The 27,346-nt window shown below is 38.3% G+C and overlaps 1 protein-coding gene across 1 annotated transcript; it reads left to right on the forward strand.

Annotated features, from left to right (window-relative positions):
- The first annotated feature begins 2,958 nt into the window (after positions 1-2,958).
- On the forward strand, positions 2,959-4,150 carry LOC127413811 (putative protein TPRXL). The gene is made up of 3 exons (XM_051651225.1): positions 2,959-2,981; positions 3,135-3,241; positions 3,558-4,150. The coding sequence occupies exons 1-3, from the start codon at positions 2,959-2,961 to the stop codon at positions 4,148-4,150; spliced, it is 723 nt and encodes a 240-aa protein (XP_051507185.1).
- Positions 4,151-27,346: the final 23,196 nt, after the last annotated feature.

Genomic DNA, 27,346 nt, shown 5'->3' on the forward strand with positions numbered 1-27,346 from the left:
CAGTTAGTTCTGGTCCTCTAATCTGATTTCACTGTTTGTTAAATCTGTGAAGATTCACAAAAAAGCTTCTTAAAAACATATGAAAGTTCTTCTTAGGATAAATTATAAGAAGTTTGTAAGATTGGTCCTAAGTAAGGATGTTATAAACATATTTCTGAAGAAGTCTTTTCAGGATATAAATATTCTTAATTTTTTCTTATGTTATAAAATACGAAGAAAATAGTAGTTAAGAAGAATTGTATTCTTATGAATGCTGATGGAATAGTTCACCCAAAAATATTTAAAGGAATAGTTCACCCACTTGCCATCCCAGAACTCAAAGATTTTTAGAAGGATATCTCCACTCTGTAGGTCCAAGGTTTGGTTACCTTTCGGCTCTGCAAGTGAAAGGTAACAAAAATTTTGAAGCTCCAAAAACACATAAAAGAAGCAGAAAAGGCAGCATAAAAGTAATCCATAAGGCTCCAGTGATTTAATCCATGTCTTCTGAAGAAATCCAATCGGTTTTGAATATGAAGTGACCAAAATGTAACTCCTTTTTGATTATCATACTTGACAACAGCAGTCTCCTTGGCGATCATGATTTCAAGCTCAATTGAAATGGTAAAAGGACAGCGAGACACAGCACAACAGTCCAAGGTGATAGATAATAGTTTTGCATGAATACATCACATCCGGTCGAGCGGTTGCATACAGTCTAGTTGCATGTTGAAAAATGTAAACGCTTCCAAAGCTCAAATCGGATCTGAAAATTTTGCACCTGGAGATTGTCGGACCTCCATGCAGCACCTGTGTAACTCTCCATTGAAATGAATGAATTCTGGTCTGTCGTTTGTTGGATGCAATGTAAAGATGACTGTATTCTGACCCGACGTGAACTCAGCAAGCGACGCAGCACAGCGGTTAAAGATGTCCTTCTAGCGCATGTTTACATAGGAAAGGAATTTGAATTTGGTGTGGACGGAAGCAAAAATGCATTCGGTGTGAATGGTACCCAACTCTAGAATCCTATCTTATCTTGACACTTGAACTCACTTCTGTAATACGGCCTCATTAAAATAAACAAGCAAAACATTGCCATTTTTTTATCAACTCAGATAGGCTTTTAATTACATAACTAACAAAATATTTAATCTTGTAAAACAAAAAAACAAAAAACTAGGACAGAGAAATATGTTTTTTTTTTTTATTATTATTATTATTAAAATGACTTTGTTTTTTAATAATTAGTGGGTCCATTTAGTCTATAATGTGTTAATGGCTTTTCTTTTTTTTTGGCAACACCTTGTATATTTATATATTTGTTTTATAAAAATGTCCCTTATTATTTCTAGTGTTTGCACCTTTATATCTTTATAAGTTCTTTATAATTTTGGCCTTGGTGCAGATATGTCCTGTTCATAGTGAAGAGAGACAAGAGGCTTTCTGAAACTTGAATCAACTGCTTTGCAAAATTATTTGGTTTTGATGCACTCTAAACACCAGATTTGTCCTTTTATATATGCTGTCTTGACATCTTGATTTTGTGTTTTAAAAGATGATTTGATGTTGTATTTAATGTTGTAAAGGTGTCTTTCACTGTACACATACAAACACTCTGGCTGAATGTGCATTTTAACTTAATTTTTGTTTTATTGTATTAGTATTAGTTGTATTAGTTTCACATGCATTATTTTCACAAGCAAACCAAACCTTCATAAAGACACAAACTACTTTAGTGTGTTAAGTTTAGTGTGCTTGTTATTGCAGTTGAGAGGGCGGCAAAGACTGAACTTGTGATTTATTAGAGGTTTGTGTTGATGCTGAATTGAGCTGTTAATCATTCTTTACAGTACACCATTTGAGCTTATTGAGTTTGTCCTCATGAAAACAGCAGTAAATAGCTGATAATGAGGCATACGCCAGCAGGTTGCCATAATCTTTTTAACACGGATGTGATTTTGGAGGCTTGTAATAGCATGTTTAGTTTTGCTGTGGGTGTGGAAATGTTTTCAACTGATGAAGAGTCATCCACTTGATGTACATTCTTTCATTTTACACACATTTCAGACAGGCTCTGTGGGAGAGGAGAATTACAGTTAAGTTTTAACATGTTTGAAATGGAAGGGGTTAGATGATAATAACTTCATAGCAGCTAAATGAGAAATGCTGAACGATTAAACAAAAGTAGTTTTTAGAATGAACAGCAGAGGAGAGTCAAGCTCCATGAAAACAAGCAGTATGTAGTGAGCACTTTTTATCTCTTTGCATGAGGAATAAAGCTGATTAAAACAAGGCAAGCTTCATACAAGATCATAAATACATATATGCCATCATATAAACCTTTAAAATTACCTTAATTGTTAACTGAAACATTAATAATAGATATCATAAGATAACCAGATTCAATTCTTATTTTTCATTTATACACTTTTATGTGCACGTATTTGTTTTCACACACTCTCACTAGCTTATTTAATTTACCTAATAACAATGTCCAACAATGCATATACATGCATCAGAGGAGAATTCTGTCTTTTTTTTCTGAAAATCATGAACATTTCCATCACATCTCAAATTATGTGTTTTTAATAGTTTTAAATAAAAAAGTTTAACTTATTTTATCATTATACACATTATTGCGGGTGGATGAGGGTAATGACTTATAAGGATCTGCAGAATCATCAAGGAAGTATGAAATGTGGCGGGAACAGCCAGACACTACCTTGCACTGCAGCAGCAGTTCAAACAAGAAGATCCAGAGCCTGGTTGAGCACCACAGCACAACTGAAAAAAGGCACCGTCCTCCGGATGAGATGTTAAACAGAGGTCCTAACTCTCTGTGGTCATTAAAAATCCCAGGACACTTCTCAAAAAGAGTAGGGGTGTCCTCTTAATAATCCCAATCCATTAACTGGCTCTATAACTCTACTCTCTACTCTCCACCAATAGCTTGTGTGGTGAGCGTACTGGCGCACTATGGCTGCCGTCGCATCATCAAGGTGGATGATGCACGCTGGTGGTGGTTGAGGAGAGTCCCCTGTTCACTGTGTAAAGCGCTTTGAGTGTAGTATCAGAAAAGTGCTTTATAAATATATCGTTCATTCATTCATTCATGTTCCTGGTTTTTGAATTCTTGTGTTTGTTTTGTTTAGTTTCATTAAAGCAGCTCTTATAACCACTCCCTTGTGTCGTGTCTCTGAACACATCAAAGAAGAACCGACCCAGAATATGGATCTAGCAGCTCAAATTATTGCTCTCAGTAAAGAAGGGCTTTCTATAATGACCTATTCTACTTGTTTGTAGGGAGATTGCATGCCAGACTGATTGGACGATAAGAGCCTTAAATCTATTTATTGGACTGGACTATTATTAACTACTATGGGAATGTGGATTTACCTGACATCGGGGATCTCACATGGAAGAATTATGTTAGCCTTGGAGTTATGAGTTTTTACCCTCCAAACAATAGAGTTCCTTCATGCTTAACTCTGAACTCGAGCCCTCCCCAGCTGCCTTGACCTCTGAGCCCTCTGAGTCCCCAGCTGCCTTAACCACTGAGCCCTCTGTGTCCCCAGTTGCCTTGACCTCAGAGCCCTCTGAGTCCCCAGCTGTCTTAACCTCTCAACCCTCTGCATCCCCAGCTGCCTTGACCGCTGAGCCCTCTGAGTCTCCAGCTGCCTTGACCTCAGAGCCCTCTGAGTACCCGGGTGCATTGACCTCTGAGCCCTCTGCGTCCCCAGCTGTCTTGACCTCTGCATCCACAGCTGCCTTGACCACTGAGCCCTATGTGTACCCAGCTACCTCGACCTCTGCGTCCCCAGCTGCTTCAACCTCTGCATCAACAGCTGCCTTGACCACTGAGCCCTCTGCACCCCCAGCTGCCTTGACCTCTGCGTCCCCAACTGCCTTGACCTCTGCGTCCCCTGCTGCCTTGACCTCTGAGTCCCTGGTCGCCTTGACCTCACTGTCTGAGTCCCTGGCCACCTTGACCTCTGAGACCTCTGAGTTCCTGCCCTCTGAGTCTTCACCCTCTGAGTCTCTGCCTCAAGTTGCTCCGCCCTTTGAGTCTCTGCCTTCAGCTGCTCCATCCTGGTCGCCTGGAATGCCCTGGCCTCCGGATCCTCCGACAGCTCCGCCCTGGTCTCTTGGTCCGGCGGCTCTGCCCTGATATACTGGTCCGTCCTGGTCTCCTGGCCATCTGCCGGCTCTGCCCTGGTTCCCGCCCACTCCTGATTCCCCAAAATCATTATTTTTCTTGATTAGGGCCTCAGATGCCGCCCTTAAAGTGGGGGATCTGTAACATGTTCTGTAGTGTATCTGTCTTTGGACTTTTGTTTTGAAGTGTAGTTTTGCTCTCTTAGTTTTCTATACATGGTTCCTTCCCTGATTGTCTTTACCTGTGTCTTGTTATCCTTGTATGCTCCTGTGTATATATTGCCCTCAGGTACTATGATGGGTAATCAAACCCTGGCTGCATGCATCCGGTGTCCAGCTGCGGAGAGTGGCAGGGAGACCGCCGGAATTAACTGGGTGAAACATCCGTGTTGGGAGGCTCCAGTCTGATGAACCTGTAGCTGGACAACCGAATTTAAAATCAAATTTTAAACATTTGAAAAACTTTTTTTGGCCAAGTTGTTCTTTGTAGTATCACTGATGCCACAACTGTGGGACAGTCAGAATTTCTGACAAATTTAAATAATTTTCACAAAATAAATATTGAAGTGGTTTTGGCCCTATGTTTATTTCACTTTTTGTTTATATTACCATAGTTTTAAACATAATAATTTGTATATTTTTCATTATAAAAGTTTAAAATATTTAAAATATTAAAAGTGTGGGTCTGTGACAAGGGTAAAAAAATACTATCTACAGGTGCATCTCAATAAATTAGAATGTCGTGGAAAAGTTCATTTATTTCAGTAATTCAACTCAAATTGTGAAACTCGTGTATTAAATAAATTCAATGCACACAGACTGAAGTAGTTTAAGTCTTTGGTTCTTTTAATTGTGATGGTTTTGGCTCACATTTAACAAAAACCCACCCATTCACTATCTCAAAAAATTAGAATACATCATAAGACCAATAAAAAAAACATTTTTAGTGAATTGTTGGCCTTCTGGAAAGTATGTTCATTTACTGTATATGTACTCAATACTTGGTAGGGGCTCCTTTTGCTTCATTTACTGCCTCAATTTGGCGTGGCATGGAGGTGATCAGTTTGTGGCACTGCTGAGGTGGTATGGAAGCCCAGGTTTCTTTGACAGTGGCCTTCAGCTCATCTGCATTTTTTGGTCTCTTGTTTCTCATTTTCCTCTTGACAATACCCCATAGATTCTCTATGGGATTCAGGTCAGGTGAGTTTGCTGGCCAGTCAAGCACACCAACACCATGGTCATTTAACCAACTTTTGGTGCTTTTGGCAGTGTGGGCAGGTGCCAAATCCTGCTGGAAAATGAAATCAGCATCTTTAAAAAGCTGGTCAGCAGAAGGAAGCATGAAGTGCTCCAAAATTTCTTGGTAAATGGGTGCAGTGACTTTGGTTTTCAAAAAACACAATGGACCAACACCAGCAGATGACATTGCACCCCAAATCATCACAGACTGTGGAAACTTAACACTGGACTTCAAGCAACTTGGGCTATGAGCTTCTCCACCCTTCCTCCAGACTCTAGGACCTTGGTTTCCAAATGAAATACAAAACTTGCTCTCATCTGAAAAGAGGACTTTGGACCACTGGGCAACAGTCCAGTTCTTCTTCTCCTTAGCCCAGGTAAGACGCCTCTGACGTTGTCTGTGGTTCAGGAGTGGCTTAACAAGAGGAATACGACAACTGTAGCCAAATTCCTTGACATGTCTGTGTGTGGTGGCTCTTGATGCCTTGACCCCAGCCTCAGTCCATTCCTTGTGAAGTTCACCCAAATTCTTGAATTGATTTTGCTTGACAATCATAAGGCTGCGGTTCTCTTGGTTGGTTGTGCATCTTTTTCTTCCACACTTTTTCCTTCCACTCAACTTTCTGTTTACATGCTTGGATACAGCACTCTGTGAACAGCCAGCTTCTTTGGCAATGAATGTTTGTGGCTTACCCTCCTTGTGAAGGGTGTCAATGATCGTCTTCTGGACAACTGTCAGATCAGCAGTCTTCCCCATGATTGTGTAGCCTAGTGAACCAAACTGAGAGACCATTTTGAAGGCTCAGGAAACCTTTGCAGGTGTTTTGAGTTGATTAGCTGATTGGCATGTCAACATATTCTAATTTTTTGAGATAGTGAATTGGTGGGTTTTTGTTAAATGTGAGCCAAAATCATCACAATTAAAAGAACCAAAGACTTAAACTACTTCAGTCTGTGTGCATTGAATTTATTTAATACACGAGTTTCACAATATTGAGTTTAATTACTGAAATAAATGAACTTTTCCACGACATTCTAATTTATTGAGATGCACCTGTACATATGCATACAGTAAAAAGCAATTGAAAGTACCAAGTATAAATGATTAAAGCATGTTTTAAATGTGAGCTTCATATAACCAGTGTCACAGTTAGCACATACTCTGGCTGTTCGGAATGACATACTACCATATTACTTGTACTGTTTCTGCTTTAAGTAGATATGGCAGAAATAGTAAGCATGGTAGTATGCCATTCCCAATATGTCCTCTTTTTTCCTTTGGAAGCCATGTTTGTCTGTGTCTGCTTTTTTCTATGGCTAGGCTGTGCTCATTCTCTCTGGCCTGGATTCTTCCTGTCTTTGTGGCCACTTGGTCCTCTAGGGATCTTATTAGCTAACACTCATGCTTTATAACACCTCTTAAACCCCTTACTGTGATCTCTCATTACCCCCACACTCCTGGCCTCTACTTTCATCAGCTCAATGTTAAACATAAAAGGGCAAGGAGTTAAACAAACAGTCTTCACACATACACAGACATGAACTCAAAACTATTGAGGCTTTTGAGGTCTCTGGTTGCTCCACAACCCAGCCCAGAATCTACAAAATACCCTTCTCTCTCATTACTTTAAACAATGAGTCCCTTTCCCCACCCCCTAATCTGGCTCTCTGCAGGTTCTGCTCTATTATTTATGTATAGAATTCCTTGTCTACTCAAAAGAAATAAATGAAATTGATGGCAAAAAGCCACCAAGGCCTGCCATCTCCGCTCAGTGAGGAAGATCAGCTATTCCGCACCTCTCATTCTGATGTATATTGCCCCAGCTTAAAACAACTGCCTGGGTGATGTTTTATCTCCTGGAAATGTTCCATAATTCATCATTATCAGATCCAATTATGGGCAGCAAAGCACAATGCAATATTCCTTTACCTGAGCTAAAACAAATAACCACCCCACCAACTTGTATTCTCTTCCTATCTCCATTTTCTTCCTCTCTCGTTTGCTCTCTAGCACTGATTAATAAATGTAATTAAATTAAGGCATGAAACACATTTATAATGGGAGTCTATTTGTAATTACTGCAAGCAGTATTCAGTCTTTGTGCAATAAAGTAGAACCAATGAAGACTTAATTAGGCACAAGTGTGTATTTACAAGCAGGAATTTAAGGGATGAGAGGGCCGCCCACCCTGTCACATGAGAATTTCCTGATTGTGGTAATATGAGAAACAAGATAAACATGAGATGCAAGGGACAGTGCTGAAAATATTACTGTTAGGCCTTTATGATGGTGTGCTTTGACCCTGAATAGATTTCTGAACTTAAAGTAGAACTGGTATTAAGCCCATTTGTTCAGATCTGGTACTACCAAGAAGATGCCACGGTTTGCAGGTAATGAGAAGTAGACAAAAACAAAACTCTGGCATTTGTTCTATAAAGTTAATGTCAGTATATCTGCAAGCAAGATTTATAAGATGTATATATATATATATATATATATATATATATATATATATATATATATATATATATATATATATATATATATACAGTGTACTCTGTAAATTCATGTGCTTTTATTAGGGCTGTGAATCGATAAATAAAATTTCAACTAATTAATCGCACAGTTTTCTGTGATTAATTGCAATTAAATTATGGTACATGATACATTACAACAAACATTAAAAAATCATTATAAATAAATGTACTTTTTGCTTTGTCTCAAAGAACTTGGTTATCATTTTATTTTGGTTATTTAAATTTTTTGTTTTTTTTGTTTTTTTGTTTTGTTGTTGTTGCAGATAGAGTTAATTAGATGCATTTTTAAAGGTATTAATCTTTGATAAAAGTATATGCATACATGCCATAAAATCAATGGACATGCTGTAATTACAATTTGGGCAAAATCTTCCACTGGACTCTTTTTAATAATAGGACCAAATGGGCAGATTCAATTCATATCACATTTTCTAGGCAAGAGAAACTTAAGTGCACATTGCCACTGCATTATTAGACACTATACATACAGATATAAAATACTGTATATTGAATGCTGAAGTTTAATTAGCTGAAGTTTAAAATCTCAAAACTATTGTTTTTTCTGGCTGCCATTCAGACTCTACAAGTATACCTGGCTGCAGCTCGCTGAATGTCCGGGTCCTTCTCTATCATGCACATACTGGGTCACCGCTTGCGGGTGAAATCTCCATTATCTGTATAGTGAATCCGCTCCCCTTTTTATTATGTCTGGGACATGCGTTGCGTGTAATGAATATTCATGCGCTGCTCCACATTACCAGTTTCTGTGCTATGATGTGCAGTTGAGTTGAGCATGCACCTCCTGAAAATTTATATATGCCAATTTTAGCCACAGAAAGTGGGGGAAAACATTAGTGAAGTTTTGCCATTTGTACAAAGGTGCCTGGGTTTGTTCCTGGCAGGCAGCAGATGCCCTAACCCTGCCCGGCCGCCCTCACCCTAATCTGTAGGGGAGCCAGCCAGGAACAACTTGGGACACCTTTCTGCGTGAAGTTCCAGGAAGTAAAAAAAATAAAATAATGGATACTGCAATAAAGGGTTATGCTGCATTCCATTCAAGCTGGATGTGGGATATTCCTACTTGATATCTCCGATCTCCATCCATAAATGCATTCCATTGCCAGATGCTCGGAAGATGACGTTTAAGGAAACAAAACTGTAACGCTGAACTGTAACGCTCCCGTTAGCTCAGCAGGTGTTTGACTGTCACCAGAGATTCAACCCAGTTCATAAACAGCCTGCAACATTTGTGCTACAGGTGTACGATTACCAAAAGATTGTATCATTTACCATGTTTTGAACACCTGCTACTCTGTTAATATCATGCAATGTAGGAACTTTGACTCATTTATCGATATGAATTAATAAAAGTGAATGTTTATCACTTTTTTTGTATATCTTCCTGGGTGCCTTCCTGGTTTGTGTGACGTCACGCACCTGCATCTCGGAGAAGTCCAATTTGAACATTTCCGCACGAGTTTCCCAGTTGGAATTCCAACTTCAAGTGGCGTTTCATTGCACTTTTCCTACTTGGAAGTTGGAAAATCCAACTTTCCGTGTTGAATGGAATGCAGCATTAGTTCACCCAAAAATGAAAATTCTCTCATCATTTACCCTCATGCCATCCCAGACGTGTATGACTTTCTTTCTTCTGCAGAACGCAAAATTCTGCTGATATAAAAAGATTTGTAGAAGAATATCTCAGCTCTGTAGGTCCATAAAATGCAAATGAATGGTGGCCAGAACTTTGAAGCTCCAAAAAGAACATAAAAGCAACATAGAAGAACTACACACGACTCTGGTGGTAAAATCCATATATTCTGAAGTGATATGATAGGTGTGGGTGAGAAACAGATCAATATTTATGTTTTCCTTCACTTTCACTTTCTCCTTCTGTTTTTGGTGATTCACAGTATTCATGCATATCACTGCTTACTGGGCAGGGAGGAGAATTTATGGTAAACACTGACTTAAATATTGATCTGTTTCTCACCCACACTTATCATATGTCTGGACACACAGATTTAGTCACTGGAATCGTATGGATTACTTTCCTTTATATGGATTTTGGAGCTTCAAAATGTTGGCACCCATTCACTTGCATTGTGAGGACCTAGAGAAATGAAATATTCTTCTAAAAATCATAATTTGAGTTCTGCAGAAGGAAGAAAGTCATACACATCTGGGATGCCAGTGGGGTGAGTATATCATGAGATAATTTTCATTTTTGGGTGAACTATCCCTTTAATTGTGTGATTTTTTAACACGTTAAACAAAAATTATTAATCGCAGAAATTAAAGTGTTAAATTCACCAGCCCTAGTTTTTTATATCTGATCATGAAAAGACCAAGGGATATTTTCTTGATTATGCTAGGCGCAGCTCTACACACAATGTCCTTGCACTGTCTTATCCAATTTTCATGAGAACGTTAATTTTAAGTGCAATTTTCGTACCAGCGCAAATCATAAGTGGCCATGGGTGGGAGTGTATCTGTGGGTGTATGCACGCAAACTGTGGGTGTATTGTATATTAATGAAGTGGTGCAAAGCTCAATTTGTTATTTTCCTAAAAAAATGTCTGAGAAGCATGTCTATTCTCAGCACAAAGTCTAAAATCTAAATCTAAAATAAACATGATATTGAAGAGCCGTCAATCACTTTTAAAACTAGCCATGATTTGTCTGTCATTAGATAATTAATAATCATAATAATAATAATAATAATAATAATACATTTATTTTGTATGGTGCCTTTCCAAAGCTCAAGGACGCTGTATAGAAATTAAACATAAAACATTAAACAGAGAAACATATAACAAATATACATTAAAAAGCATGATTCAAGCATCCCGTAACACCCCCAAGACCGCAGGTGAGACAGTCTGATAGAAAACACATAAATCGCAGTCCGGAGGCAGGAGGAAACACAAACATCCTTTGTAGTATTTCACCACTAAACACCATAGCACTGTGAACGATGGCAGACAAAACTCGAGAGAGATCCAGCAAGGACGTACTGCACAAAAGAACGTAAGACACAAATGGTCCATATTTCTGTTCTTCTAATGCATTACATACAGCCCAATTACAGTACCAAATTCTTATGAATGGGCTTTCTTCGTTTATATCGACATCACTTGTTTGATGCCACACCCACTGACTTTGCACATATGACGTATCCGATAGCACTTCGCTTAAGGTATAGTGCTCTTAAAACAGGGCCTGAGTTTAAATACCCTCCAAGACACATTAGAGATGGACAGCAATCTTACGTTGGTTTGAGACTGATATAGGACGCGACTCGGCCAAGTGTAAATGTGTATGGTTGTTCAGGCCACACACATAACGTCTGCCAAATGGAACTATAGTGCGTCAGCATTAAATTGTCACAGCAAACCAACCTTCCTTCTTGGCTTATTTATAAAATCCCTCTAATATATCTTGAACAGTAAGAGGGATTTGTGAAAATAAAATAGCCTATTTAACTCTGGAATACGTCAGATTATGGATGTAAACGGGTTGTGAACTTAATTTCACATTTACTTTAAGATTTTTTTTTTAAGTTGCATCCCAATCCTAGATCACAAATATTAAAAACAATGTAAAAATGACCATTAAATGGCCTCATGCATTATTAAAACACCAGAAGTTTTTATTAACAAAGAGTCATTTCGAGCTAGAGGACAGTTAGGAGATTGCTCTAAAAGGAACTTCATTGCATCACACTGGCAACCCTAACTCTTGCCAACCCTTACCCCAACACTAGAAAGATCATAAGATGCAGCTTTCTACTTAGCCTCTCTCTATCTTCTCATTAGTCTATGGTTTATGCTTTGTTGTGAGCCCTTTTAAAAATCTTTTTATACATCACAGGAAATTTTAAAATGAACAAGAGAAGGCAAAAGGGTGAATAAAAATGGTGAGAAACTTAAAAGAAATGGTGACAATTTACAAGAATAGTAAGATTGTTCACCACTTGTATTAAAATGAATGTGAGAAATTGGAACATCCAATATGGCGGATGTAGAAATGGAAGTCCTGCCTTACAGGTAAAAGAGCCAATCACCTTATAGATACAGCCCTTGCCTGTCAGTTAACTCGAAAACCTGCATGTGCATTAGATGGACCAGCTTGAAAAACGATTTTATTTATTTTTTTCCATGACCTGAGTTAAAGAAGCACAATATATGATACAGTTGTTTTTATATTTTACATGTAAAACATGTAAAGCTTAATTTACCCTTGAACAAACAAAGTTTTCTTATGAATGAGATTTGTGTAACATTTTAGTCTGGATAATTTCATTTCCCCAGGAAAGTTTAATAGTATAATATTAAAGCTCTGTACTTTTACATTACTCCACTTTGGCAGTGAAGTGTTTGAAGTCAAACTAATGAGTGCTCTTATTTCATTATCTTTTAAATGTACTGTGCAACACCTGTCTTTTTAACTAAGCAACATTATCTCTGCAGTAAGGATGGTGATAAAAGATGTTTATCATTTATTACATGCGTCTGCTGATTATAATGATCGGCATGGCAGGGATTGTTGCTACTTTAATGACTCTTCCCTGTTGTTTTTCATCTTACCCTGTCTATGCGTTCATTATGAATTCCTTACTACAGCTGTACCAAACCACAAATCACCTCCTATTTGTGTCTGGGTCTGTGTTTACTCTGCATGTTGCAAGGAGGGAAAGATAGATTCATATTGTGGTTATATGGATCTGCAGCATTTATCCCCTTACCATAATGCTAAATCAGAGCTGTAGGCAGTTGTGCAATGTATATTCAATGCTTCCTTTTTACACAGGGTTATATCAGCCAAGCAACCACTCAGAAAACCTTAGCAATAGCCTAGCAAACACTTAGAATAACCCTAGCAACCACCTAGCAAATGCCTTAACCACATAAAACACCTTAGTAACTGTCTAGCAACTGTTTGCAACTTTCTAGCAACTACCTACTGGTAATGCCTTAGCAACAACATAAAATACCTAAGTAACCACCGAGCAACTGCTTTGTAACTTCTTAGCAATCAAGCAGAACCCATTAACAACTGTTTAGCATGTGCCATAGCAACAACCTAAGTTGAATCATTATGGTTGTCAGGTGTTTGGTTTATAAGTGTCATTAGTTTCACAGGTTTAAAATGGCCATTTGTCATTTCCTTAGGACATACAACAAAATGTGGACGTGGTTCATTATTTAGCATGATTTACGTGAATCCGTATATTACTTAGCGTTTGTCATAATTCCGCCATTTTGTACAATCTTTTTTGCTTCACTTGAGTCTATGCCTTAAATTCTAGTAGTATCATTTGAATCAATGGATCATTCGAATCAGTTGAATCAATGAATCAATGACTCACTCAGAACTCACAATAATGTGTTAAAGACATTTTTCTTCCCAATTTGGAATGCCCAATTCCCAAGGCACTCTAAGTCCTCGTGGTGGCGTAGTGACTCGCCTCAATTCGGGCGGTGGAGGACGAACCTCAGTTGCCTCTGCGTCTGAGACAGTCAATCCACGCATCTTATCACGTGGCTTGTTGATCACGTTACTGCGGAGACATAGTGCGTTTAGAGGCTTCACGCTATTCTCCGTGGCATCCACGCACAACTCACCACACACCCCTCTGAGAGCAAACCACATTATAGCGACCACGAGGAGGTTACCCCATGTGACTCTACCCTCCCTAGCAACCGGGCCAATTTGATTGCTTAGAGACCTGGCTGGAGTCACTCAGCATGCCCTGGATTCGAACTCCCGACTCCAGGGGTGGTGGTCAGCGTAGAAATGTTCTAATAAACCTATGTTAAATAAAGGTTAAGCTCAATCGACAGCATTTGTGGCATAATGTTGATTACCAAAGAAAATGATTTCGACTTGTCCCTTGTTTATTTAAAACAAGAAAAAATGTGGTTACAGTAAGGAAATTACATAGAAGTGAATGTGGCCAGTCCATAAACATTAAAATACACACAGATTTAAAAGTATAGCCACAAGATTTAAACGATATAAATATTAATGTGATTTGAGTGCAATAAAACATATGTTCTACATGATTTTAGTGTGATTAAATCGCTTACAAGACTTACTGGCGTTGTCGTCATGGTAACGAAGTTGTAATATTGCAGCTTTACACAGATAAGGTTAGTAAATGATTTTATCACACTAAAGTCATGTTCACATAAGTAATGAAAAAGTAGTATTAACATCTTGTGGCTATATAATTTTAAAACAATGTGTATTTTAACGTTTATGGACTTGCTCCATTCACTTCCATTGTAAACGGCTCACTGTAACTGCCATCTTTGCTTTTTTTAAAAAATTTGTATAAATGTGTGGCAAGTCTAAATTTATTTAAATGGTAATCAGTATTGTTCCACAAACGCTGTTAATTGAGCTTAACTTGTATTGAACCTAAATCATTTCTTTTCAAATAGCAAACGTATTGTACATCTCCGAGCATTTCATCTTGAAAGCATCGCAATCTTATTTTTACAAACATTCTAAATCATAAATGTTTTAAAGACATCTACTAAATGTCTTTTTGACACTCGAGAGCAAACATCTTATAAAAGTGATGAGCAAACAACCTAAAAAACATGTCTTCCAGATGTAAACACACACATCATATAGACATCTGGGTGATGTACATGTGTTATCAGGGATTTAATTGTCACGAAAATAATGTCACAATGCAAAGAATGGCCTTACAAATAGTCTTCATTTTATTTATGCATTTTTTTTCTTTTGATTTTGGAGTAAAAATCGACCTGGGCATGTTTTTGTGAGATTCACTCAATATCAAAACAATTAGACATACTTTTATTATATCCTTTAAATGTTCACTGGGAACACAGTGATCAATATAAAATTATAAACAGTACAAGGTTCTTTGCAAATCTCTCCCAATTCACCACAGTTGTTCTGTGATACTTCTGAGAGTGAAATATTACCTGCCAGCATGCTCGGGAATGCTGCACAAGGCCACAACCAGGTTTACATGAAATAACTGCATAGTCCGTGTTGTTCACAGCTCTTTGAATTTCAGCTATTTCTAAAGCTGTTTCATGGATCTGTCACTTGTGTTATATTTAAAAGGGAGAGGAACGTGCCTTTGACAGGAAAAGAAACCAAACACTATCTTGTGGCATACCAACCTCTGGAGATGTGTGGCTTTCACTCTGTTTTCCAGCCTCATGTCTCCAGTCTATTTCACAGCCTCAATTTAGAGTGACAGTAGAACGGTGAAATGACGGCGCCTGATCAATTGCCTAGGCGACCTGCATTGAGACTCTCATGGTAAATAACAGCGTCTCAAAGCAGCACTGACAGGAACCGGTTTAAAAAGCTATTAGACTTGTTTCCAACTCTTTCTGAAATAATACAATAAAGAGCAGAATGTATAATGAAATAAGAGCTCTGTGATCCAGTTGCGCTACTGATCCAATCACATTTATAAAGTCAACAGAGGTTCTGTAGATTCACATTGCCCACACACTCTCTCTCTGAACTCTCCATTTAATCTCCCTGAGTGATTCAAGAACGTTCTACCACAGAATCTTCAGCACGGGGCAACATGGCTCTCTCTGACCCCTCCATCCCCTGCTCTATCTCCAGGGCTCAATATATCCTAATATATGTTGTGCTTGTGCCGAATTACAGGCGATATCACTGCAACTTTTCTTCATTTTGAGTGCCATTACCTCAGTTCTAACTGCGACTTAGGTTTCCCTGATCAAATCAGATGCCTCGTCGGCTCCCGGCAACGGAGAGCCGACTCCGACACACTTCAAGTAAACACTGCATGTTGTGAGAAACACCTTATGGCTATGTCCTGTGTAACTCCTTAAAATTTATTGCAATGGGTGCAAACATTACATCAGAAATTTGACTGAAAACACAAAGGTAAATAAGGCTCTGAAAATCTCAGGCTTAAAGCTTTTGTGACACTTTTAAACATATATTTATTTAGTTGCCTCATTTACAATGACTGTGAAAGTAATAACTGCAGTACTTTGTGAATGATACTTTAAAGCTGATGTGTGTGATTTTTACTGAAGAGCTCTAAATAATGAGTGTGGTGATGGGGGCGTGGTCGTGTGCCTCTTTGCGGGAGAGAGGGCGTGGTGTGGCTCCTCAAGCTGGTTGACATGATTTCTAACAGCTGTTTTTCATTACAGTGATAGCGGAGAGAGCCCTTAAAAACTGCTGAACACACCAGAGAAGGGAGAGAGAGAACGAGTGTGCAGTGTTGCCATCTGTTTACACTGAGTGTTGAATCTATTGAGTATTTGTGAAGAAGTTTATGTTTATTTTGAGAATGTGGATTATTGAACTGAGTGAAAACACTGAAAAGAGTGCATACGCTGCACACGAAGGCAAAGAAAATAAAAGCCTTACCTGAAGCGTGTCACTGCTTCCCGTCTCCTCATTTCCCCACACGAACCCTGACGTGGTGTCACACTGGTTCCGAGACCCTGGGAAGAAATTTGAGGAGATAAGTCGTCATGGAGACCTAACCACTGGGCGAGGTGATGAAGACCCTTGTCGGCATCCAGCAGAACCAGCATCAGGCCCTCGTCGAGCTGCAGCTGGAGCAGCATTTTCAACTCCTGCTCCAGACCCAAGCGGAGGACCGACAGGCGTTCCGGAGCCTGATCAGGCATCTGTATATAACTGCAGATTCTGAATAATAATAATAATAATAACAATAAAATAAATTTGAATAGATTTGAATATGTTTATCTTCAGATTTAAACATCTAATGGTAATAGAACAAGAGACACTGGCAACTTAATAAAAAGTAAATATTTTCCATTTAAAATTTATAATTATAATAATTATTATTAATAAAAATCATAATTGTTTTCTTTAGTACAGTTACTGTCACGGATCCTTCTGATCCACCTACCAATTTCACTCAACCCTCTCACTCTCCTGAGTACTGATCACCCAAACCTGCCTCCAATCATTGCATCAATCAACCCCTCTATATAAACCTCACTCCCCTTCCATTCTGTGTCTGGTCTCAACTTTGTGTACAGACTCACCTGTATCTCCAGCATTAAACACCGTCACGATTCCTCTACTCCAAACGTTTCCTCTCCAGTGTCCATCTCCTCAACGCAAGCTTCGTTGTTGCACACCCACCACCTCAAGGAAAGTCACCATCTCTATCAGCATTAGTCTTTATCACGTAAACTATCACCACTGCAACCCAGTACTGTCACGTCATCACTTACCTGCTGTCTTTGTTTGTGTTTCAGTAAATACCTGCTTGGGTTCAAACAACCATCCTCGAGTCTGACTATACGTTACAGTTACATTATAAAAGCTAATTTAATTTTGCAAACAACATGCCTTTATAATATTATGTTTCCTATTTGTCAAACAGAGGGTCCAATGCAATGGAGGGCCAAATTACTCAAAATTAAAGCATTAAATAAGTATTTAAATACATTAAATAATAAAAAAAGGAAATCATTTAAAACTGCAAAATCATTAATCATTGAATCACTAAATGGGAAAAATACAAACTGAAAATTAAAATAAAAAGACATGGAGCTCATGCCTGGATGAAAAGTCAACCCAAAGATAATGCTAAAATAAAAATGGACGCAAACTAGTGCTAATATAAAATACATTCATATTTTTAAGATATTTATTAATATATTAAGTGATTTCATTAATTTAATGATTATATATATATATATATATATATATATATATATATATATATATATATATATATATATATATATATACACTACCGGTCAAAAGTTTTGAAACACTTGCCTGAAATGTTTCTCATGATCTTAAATCATTTGATCTGAAGGTGTATGATTAAATGTTTGAAATTAGTTTTGTAGACAAAAATATAATTGTGCCAACATATATTTAATTACAAAACTAAAATTTTATTTAAAATGTTTTTGAAATTGATGACTTGGACCAAATAACATCCAACATAGATGGGAACTAAGGTTAGGGTTAGGGTTAGCATTATCTGCTTCCTAACCCTCCATACCTCCCAAGAGGATCAGAATTTTTGGGTGCTTGGTATCACAAAGTTTGAAAACCCTTAAAATATCCCTGATAGCAAATGCACATCTCCCAGATGTCTGTAAAGGCCATGTCCAGATTAATTCATTGGTTTTCAGTTTCCTAAGGCAATTGTTTCAAAAGTAATGGCAAGTAATAGAGAGCGCTTTCAAATGTCTCCGTTTTCTCTGGAGGAAAAAGCCATCCCAGTGTAGATGAGAGGCATAAACAAAGCAAAATCAATATTTAAAAAAAAAACTAAAACATACAGTATTGGTATGGACGGATCTGTTTACAATTTTCTAACGTCATTGTTTTCAAAGTATGCAGTAATGCTAAAGGTTTTCGAAATGCTCCGTTTTTGGTGGAGAAAAATGCTGTTCCAGAGTGGATGAGAGAGGTGTAAACGTAGTGAAATTGATGCATTTTCTATTAGTGTGGTTGTGGCCTTAGAGATTTTTGTCTGGAAAGCATTGCACTTTTTTTTTTTTTAAACATCTCGTAAACATCTTAAAAAGAGTCAATTTACATACATTCTAAATTATAAAATGTCTCAAAGACGTCTGCTGAATGTCATTTTGACATCCAGAAATGTTTTCTAGATGTATTGGAGATAAGCAAACACTTAATAAAATATGTCTTCCAGATGAAAACACACCATGTAGATGTTTGGCAAATATTTGTGTTAATTCCTGTAACAGTTAAGGGACGGGCAAGGAGGAGGCGGGAACCAGCTGAACAGTAAACAAAGTTTAATGATAAAACTCAACATAAAACAAACATAAACAAACCCAGACACACATGCAGCGCGGCCGCGTGCATCTCTCTCGCTCTCAAACTGGTGCCTCCGACTAGTCTTTATCCCCCTCCCAGCAGATTAGCCGGATTCCCTGCCCTCCTCGTCACAATTCCAAAGTGATCCTCAAGACAATAAAAAGTCTTTGACCACAAACCAAAAATCACCTTGAATGAATTCATACTGTGCTCTGAAATTTTTTTGCTGCTGTTCCCGAATAGATTGTCTTGGATTTACAGCATCACTGTAATATACCATTGAGACTAAACATAAAACCATCATTGTGATAGCCAATCTTCACCTATTGCTTTGTCTCCATGCTGGCTGAGAACTCTCCAGATGTAATCTGCCAACTCTTGGAGATCTCCGGTTGTGAAAATTGCCCCAGTTGGGTCTCTGTAGGCCTTGTGCGACACAGAATGCTGGAAATTGGTTTCTGTCCATTGGTAACAGAGCAATTTACGTGTTTTGGTTCTCTGCCCCTCTGAGAAATTGTCCTAATTTCGCGCCTTTTCCTGAATGAGTCGGCGTCTTTCTTCAACATGCATCAATGTAACTGTTCCCCATTACACAGGTACTTAAAGAGAATGTAAGGGAGTAAATTAGAGGTGAGAAAGAAATAATAAGACTCTTTGCCGCCGAGTCCCACAGCATTTCTCGACACTCATGCTGGGCTCATGGAGGACACAATGATTATTTTAATGTAATTTACACTGGTTGTCTGATGTGTTTAATTAAATGAGGTTTTCAATTGTGTTTAAAATGGGCTTCTGGGTTATTTGCATTAGTATGCTCTGCTGCAAAGGGCTCTTGAACTTTTCAGGTCTGAACCACCTTGTCAACACCGATGTTCCTTCTAAATTATTTTTAGCATCGAACAAATGAGATCTTTAGAATCTTAAAGTAATAATTTACCACAAAAAAATACAACTCTGTCATTATGAACTCATTCTTGTGTTATTACCAACTCATATGCTGTTTATTTATTTTTTTATTGCATGGAACACAAACGTAGAAATTTCAAGGAATCTTTTTCTTTTCCAGCACCAAGTCATAGTAGCAGCATTTGGTTGCAACACAAGTACCAATGCTGAAGTGCCATCAATGACATCAAACTTATTTCTATGCATCAACATGCCATTTTTTTAAATATATATAAACATAAACGCACATGAGATGTCAATGCTTTGATGCAAGGGAAGAATAAGATAACTTAAATTTTAGTCAGTTTCTTACACAAAGTTATTGTATGACTTCAAAAGACTTAAGGAATATAGTTTTGATTGATGACACAAACGAATTGTTGAATCAAAGTTTTGAAGTGAAACAAACTTGTAAATGACTCGAACTTACCAACTCAATGACCATTTTTGCTATTAATGTTTAATTCAGATATGCAATGAAAACATCTGAATGGTTTCATACAAGTCAAGGATTGTGAAACATGTTTAATGACACGCTCAAAGGAAACTTAATTGCTAATAAAAACATGCATTGAAATCACAAAAATAACAATGTAGCATAATTTTTAGATTGCCAGCAAAATCAATGCAAATACTGTATATCTTAAATATTATATATATCGTCCAGCATTAGTCCTCTGACAAAAGTATCTACTTTTTGGAAGGCGACAAGTAGCAAGAGTAGGTGACTAATGTACGAAACTAAATACTACAAAAAAATAAAAAAAATAAAAAATAAATAATAATAAATTTAATCCCATACTAAGTATTATCAAGGCCAACATTACTGATTCCAATACCGACACATCTATTAATTTTTTTTTTTTTTTTTTTTTGCAAATTCTTCAGACAAACTGGGTAATTATAACCAGGGTTGGGAGGGTTACTTTTGAAATGTATTCCACTACAGATTACAGAATACATGCTGTAAAATGTAATTTGTAACATATTCTGTTACATTACTCAAGGTCAGTAACATATTCTGAATACTTTGGATTACTTCTTCAGCACTGGTAGATTTTTTCACTTGTTTTGACTATAAAAACTCTGCCAGTACAGTAAGACAAAATACACATGTTAAAAATACATTCTCTGAAAAACCTAAATATCTTATGCAGTGTTGTTTCTAAAACAAGATAAATCAAATTGATCTTGTTTTAAGGATTTTTAGATATTTTTACAGGAAAACAATACAAAAATTATTATCAAGAATAAGATTTTTGCCCTAATATCAAAGGTTTTACTAGAAAAAAGAAATTATGATCCAACGTGAATTTTCTTGATAAAAAAAAATATGATTGTGCCTGGTAACATGTGCATGTAAAATGGCTAGAAATACACACACAAGGTTTATTTCTATTTCTTCTGCTCCAAACTTACTTCAAACTTACTTCTCTGTCTGCTCGTATGAATGTAACACTTCATAAGAAAGTGTTTCACCGCTGTTCAAATGCACTTTGGATCGCATCATTTATATGTATAAAGGTTTTCCATCTGAAAGGACTAAATATTAAATTAAACAAATGACAATAAAATGCAAAGTAATCTCTTCAGTAATCAAAATACTTTTTGAATATAACTGTATTCTAATTACCAATGATTTAAATTGTAACTGTAGTAGAATACAGTTACTTATATTTTGTATTTTAAATACGTAATCCCGTTACATGTATTTCGTTACTCCCCAACACTGATTATAACTATAATATTTTTTTAAAGCCATAATTATTTTCATTTATAGGCTTAAACAGAAAATTATTATACTTCTGTTTTGTTTCTCACTGATAACAATTACAGAATTATATTTGCCATCAAGACTCAAGATGGCGCCTGGCTGCTGCGTTGCGAGCTCCGACACAACATTGTAGTTTTTTGTTTGTTTTGTTTACAATTCTTATGTTTTTTTGTCTTGGATGTTGTCTGCCTTATTGTCTACGACAGACAAACACTTTTGTACATTGGTTCTGCAATTACACACCGTAAACCGGACTTCAAATTCCTCAATGCCAACCCGCTGTTTACAAACACACCAGCGGAGCCCTTTGTCTGGGCAGTCCGGCCGTGAAAATGCAAAAGGAAAAGGGGAAACGGAGCCGGTGTTCTCATCAGAGTAAGACGTCGTGCAAATCGACCCCCGCTACCCAGTATTCTACTGGCAAATGTTCAGTCTCTGGACAACAAGCTCTGTGAGCTGAGAGCGTGGATCTGTTTCCAATGAGAGACAAGAGTCTGCTGCATTATCTGCCTTACAGAAACTTGGCTGTCTGCTGAGATTCCAGATTCAGCCATTGAACCCGCGGGGTTCTCCATGCACCGAGCGGACAGAGCGAAAGACCTCTCAGGTAAAAGCAGAGGTGGTGGTGTATGTTTTATGATCAACAAATCCTGGTGTGATCAGAGGAACGTACATTCTATCAAGTCTTTCTGCTCTCCTGATCTGGAATTTCTCATGCTTCTGTGTCAATCATTCTGGCTACTGAGGGAATTCACAGCGGACATTATCACAGCTGTGTACATCCCGCAACAAGCCGACACAGACTGGGCACTCAAGGAACTGTATGAGATTATAAGCAAGCAGGAAACCGCGCACCCTGAGGCCGCGTTCATTGTGACCGGGGACTTTAATAAAGCCAGTTTCAAATCATTCGCACCAAAATACCACCAACACATTAGTTTTAACACACGAGGGGACCGGGTTTTGGACCATTGCTACTCTCCCTTCCGGGACGGCTACAAATCCCTCCCCCACCCACCATTTGGCAAATCGGACCACTCTTTCATTCTGCTTCTGCCCGCTTACAGGCAGAAATTGAAACAGGAAATACCCACCCTCAGAACGATCCAGTGCTGGTTGGACCAATCAGACTCTATGCTACAAGACTGTTTTGATCACGTGGACTGGGAGATGTTCTGGTCCGCCTCTGATGACGACATCGAGCTTTACACTGATAGCGTAACTTGTTTCATCAGAAAGTGCGTAGAGGACGTCGTTCTGACCAGAACAATATGGATCTACCCGAACCAGAAACCTTGGATTAATAGCGACCTCCGCTTTTAATTCCGGGAACGCGGAGGAGCATAAACAAGCCAGTTATGCCCTCAGAACAGCAAAACGTCAGTACAGGAACAAGATTGAAGGACAGTTTAACACCACCAACTCTAGAAACATGTGGCAGGGAATTAATACCATCACAGACTTTAAAGGGAATAAAAACTCCGCCGTGAACACCGCTGCCTCTCTCCCGGATGAGCTAAATACATTTTATGCTCTTTTTGAGGGAAATAACACCGCCCTCACGGAGAAAGCGCTCGCGGCCGAAGCTACAGAGGTTAGTTCACTCTCCGTCTCTGTAGCGGGTGTAACCCGATCCTTCGGACGGGTGAATAATCGCAAAGCCACGGGTCCAGACGGCATTCCGGGCCGTGTCATCAGAACGTGTGCGAACCGACTGGCTGGTATTTTTACGGACATTTTCAACCTTTCCCTCTCTTAGTCTGTAGTCCCCACATGCTTTAAAATGTCCACCATTGTGCCTGTTCCAAAGCAATCCAAAATCACTTGCTTAAATGACTGGCGTCCTGTTGCTCTGACCCCCATCATCAGCAAATGCTTTGAGACACTAATCAGAGATTACATCTGCTCTGTGCTGCCTCCATCACTAGACCCATTGCAGTTTGCTTACCGCAACAACCGCTCCACTGATGATGCCATTGCATTTACAATACACACTGCTCTCTCCCACCTGGAAAAAAAGAACACTTATGTGAGAATGTTGTTTGTAGACTACAGCTCAGCATTCAACACCATAGTGCCCTCCAAGCTTGATGAGAAACTCCGGGCTCTGGGCTTAAACAGCTCGCTGTGCAGCTGGATCCTGGACTTCCTGTCAAGCAGACGCCAGGTGGTTAGAATGGGCGGTAACATCTCCTCATCACTGACCCTCAACACTGGAGCCCCACAGGGCTGTGTTTTCAGTCCACTCCTGTATTCCCTGTACACACATGACTGTGTGGCAACACACAGCTCCAATTACATTATTAAGTTTGCTGATGATACGACGGTGGCAGGTCTGATCACTGACAATGATGAAACAGCCTACAGAGAGGAGGTGCACACTCTGACAATGGTGTCAGGAGCACAACCTCTCCCTCAATGTCAGAAAGACAAAGGAGCTTGTGATGGACTTTAGGAGAAGAGATAGAGAACACAGTCCCATCACCATCAATGGAGCACCAGTGGAGAGAGTCAGCAGCTTCAAGTTCCTGGGTGTCCACATAACAGAGGAACTCACATGATCCATCCACACTGAAGCCGTTGTGAAGAAGGCTCATCAGCGTCTCTTCTTCCTGAGACGGCTGAGGAAGTTTGGAATGAACCGCCACATCCTCACACGGTTCTACACCTGCACTGTAGAGAGCATCCTGACTGGCTGCATCTCCGCCTGGTACGGCAATAGCACCGCCCACAACCACAAAGCACTGCAAAGGGTGGTGCGAACTGCCAGACACATCATCGGAGGTGAGCTTCCCTCTCCAGGACATATATACCAGGTAGTGTGTGAAAAAAACCTCGGAGGATCATCAGAGACTCCAGCCACCCGGGCCATGGGCTGTTCTCACTGCTACCATCAGGCAGGCGGTATCGCAGCATCAGGACCCGCACCAGCCGACTTCATGATAGCTTCTTCCCCCAAGCAATCAGACTTTTGAACTCTTGATCTCCCACGATCAAAATACATTAGCACCGCACTTTATTACTCTTACTCTTATATCTCACACCGGACTGTCATAAATTATATTATTATTATATTATATTCTCTCTTAACAACATACTGGCTACTTACTATCAACCGACAGCCTGAATGTCAATACAGTACAATACAACCTACTGTACATTTTATATATACTCTATATACTTTTTTATTGTATAATGTGTATTCTATATTGTGTGTATTGTATAATGTACATTGTATGTTATTATTTGTATATTGTGTTATGTTTAATTTTGTGTACATTAGATTTTAAATTGTGTTGTATATCTGATGTTTATTGTAAATTGGTATATGTCCCATCACTGTCAGGTCTACTATGTTGCTCGGAACTGCACCCAAGATTTTCACACACTGTTGCATTTGTGTATATGGTTGTGTGACAATAAAAGTGATTTGATTTGATTTGATTTGATTTGAGAACATAAGCAATGTTTTAACGAATATACAACAGATGCAATTTGAAGCTTACTATTATTTTTTTATTTTTATTTTATTTTATGGGAACTAAATATAATATAATATAATAAAATAAAATAAAAAAATTTAAACTTTAGATTAAATATTTTTATGTGAGGATCGACATTCTCAATAAAACATCAATATCAGTACTTTAGGATTGTTCCGCCCATCCCTTACACTAATCATTGAGACAGCACTCATCTGCCAACACAACTGAACAAAAGAGGATTCAGAATATTGAAGATCACATTTTGGCAGAAGAGCACCAGCAAATTACAAATACAAGTACAAATATTTAAAGTTAACATTACCCCCCAGTCAATGCCACTTTATAATTGTGCACACTACTTTGTATGGTTGACAACCAAAATTAGATATGAGCCAACTCAGCTAATCTCTCTGGACTTAGGAAAAGTTTTCCAAAGCTTTGGGAGACAGCAAGTATGTCTCAGAGAAATATCATGATGGATAACCATCCTTTGCAATCAAAATGTAAATATTCATTACTCACCTGGCACAGAAGAACGTTACCATGACAGCACAGGGATGTGGGATCTGCAAAAGCTAATCTTAACAGCCTTTAAAGCCCACAAGTACTAATGTTAAATGAGAAATGTCAAGTGTCTACAGAATATCATACAAAGCCATCAGGTTGGCAGTGCAAATATCTGTGAAAATATTTTATAATCTGAATTTACTTGTTGTTTTTTAATGTTACACTACCATATCCGATTCCAAAATCACATTTCTCTGGGTCATATTCACTCTCTGTAACCTCTGCTATAGCCAGACATTTCTCTGAGGCCTTCTCTGCTTCTCCTGTGCAATATGAAGCTACTTCATCCAAGTCTAGGCACAGAGGAGATGGTCATGCTTTTTAACAATACTTGTATTAGCATTGTAGAATCCTTTTATAGGAATGGAATGGAAAGCAGAGTGTAATTGGAAAAAATAGACAAACTGCATTCCAGCACTCTGTAAAAGATGCAAAAGACAAATATCTTTCTGATATTATCTCTAAAAATCATCATAATCCAAAAATTCAATTTAACATGATAAATACAGTGCTCACTCCTGCTGCCACCTCTTGTCTTGATGCTACACCTGAGACTTGTGTAGCGTTTTTAGATTTCTTTATTGGTAAGGTTGATGCTTTACGCTCTTACATTACCACTAGTAGTCATGACCCCTCTGAACCAGTCACTTGTTCTGTTTTGTTTGATCGGTTTGAACCTATATCTCTCACTGAGTTGATAGATATAGTCCAACAGATAAAGCCTACCACCTCTTCTGTTGATGTTATTCCATCTCAGAGGGGTGCTGGACACTGTTGGTTCTAGTCTGATGTCTATTATGAATAGCTCCATATATAATGGCATTGTTCCATCCTGCTTCAAGCAAGCATTGATCCAGCTACTTCTTAAAAAGCCAAATTTGAATCCTACCAACCTTAATAATTTCCAGCCCATTTCTAAATGGCCATTTTTATAAAAAATCCTTGAGAAATTTTTTAGGTAACATTTTAGATCAGTTTCAGTCTGGCTTTAGAGCACATTACAGCACAAAGTCTGCACTACTCAAGGTGACTTATGATTTACTGCTTTCTTTGGATTCTGGTAGACCTGCAATTTTAATGTTGCTCGATCTCAGTGCTGCTTTCGATACAGTTGATCATACTATACTCCTAGACCTTACCTTTCAGACAGAACTCTGAGTGTTAGGATTGGGAATTATTCCTCTCCCTCTGCACCTTTCACTTGTGGGGTACCTCAAAGTTCCATATTGGGCCCTATTTTCTTTTCTTTATATATGCTTCTGTAGGGCTTTACTGGTTGTTTAGATCAGTGTTACTATCAGAAATAATTGGTAATTATTTCTTTAGTTATTCATTAATATTTAAATTAATTAATTGAATCTAACTCATTAAAACCTCATATGGGGCTCCAGTAAATATTAAATGCTGTACAGCAAGAAACTTTCTCCAGCTAAATGAGAGCAAGACTGAAATTGTTGTGTTTGGCCTCCCTACCGCTGTGTCTGATATCACTAGCAATCTAGTGACCCTGTCATTAAATGTTCACCCCTTTGCTAAAAACTTGGGTGTGATCTTTGACTCGGCTCTAAATTTTGAAAAACAAATAAGTGCAGTGGTGAAGGTCAGTTTTTTCCAACTCAGGTTGATTGCTAAATTAAAACCATTGCTCTCATTTATGGATTTTGAGATAGTTATTCATGCCTTTATCTCATCTCGAGTTGACTATTGTAATGCACTGTGCATGGGTCTTGATCATTCATCTCTGTATCACTTGCAGTTAGTCCAAAATGCAGCTGCTAGGTTGCTGACTGGAACATGAAAGAGGCAAAGTATTTCACCTGTTCTAGCATCTCTT

This window comes from Myxocyprinus asiaticus, chromosome 23 (assembly GCF_019703515.2).
Source record: "Myxocyprinus asiaticus isolate MX2 ecotype Aquarium Trade chromosome 23, UBuf_Myxa_2, whole genome shotgun sequence".
NCBI classification, from domain to species: Eukaryota; Metazoa; Chordata; class Actinopteri; order Cypriniformes; family Catostomidae; genus Myxocyprinus; species Myxocyprinus asiaticus.

What these genes read in the sequence shown, in the direction of transcription:
- LOC127413811 (XM_051651225.1), top strand. Translation starts at nt 2,959, where the DNA reads ATGGCTGCCGTCGCATCATCAAG. An exon ending in GCTGCCGTCGCATCATCAAG is followed by an intron (nt 2,982 to 3,134) that starts GTGGATGATGCA and finishes TGTTTTGTTTAG; the next exon opens with TTTCATTAAAGCAGCTCTTA. An exon ending in AGCTCAAATTATTGCTCTCA is followed by an intron (nt 3,242 to 3,557) that starts GTAAAGAAGGGC and finishes CTGTGTCCCCAG; the next exon opens with TTGCCTTGACCTCAGAGCCC.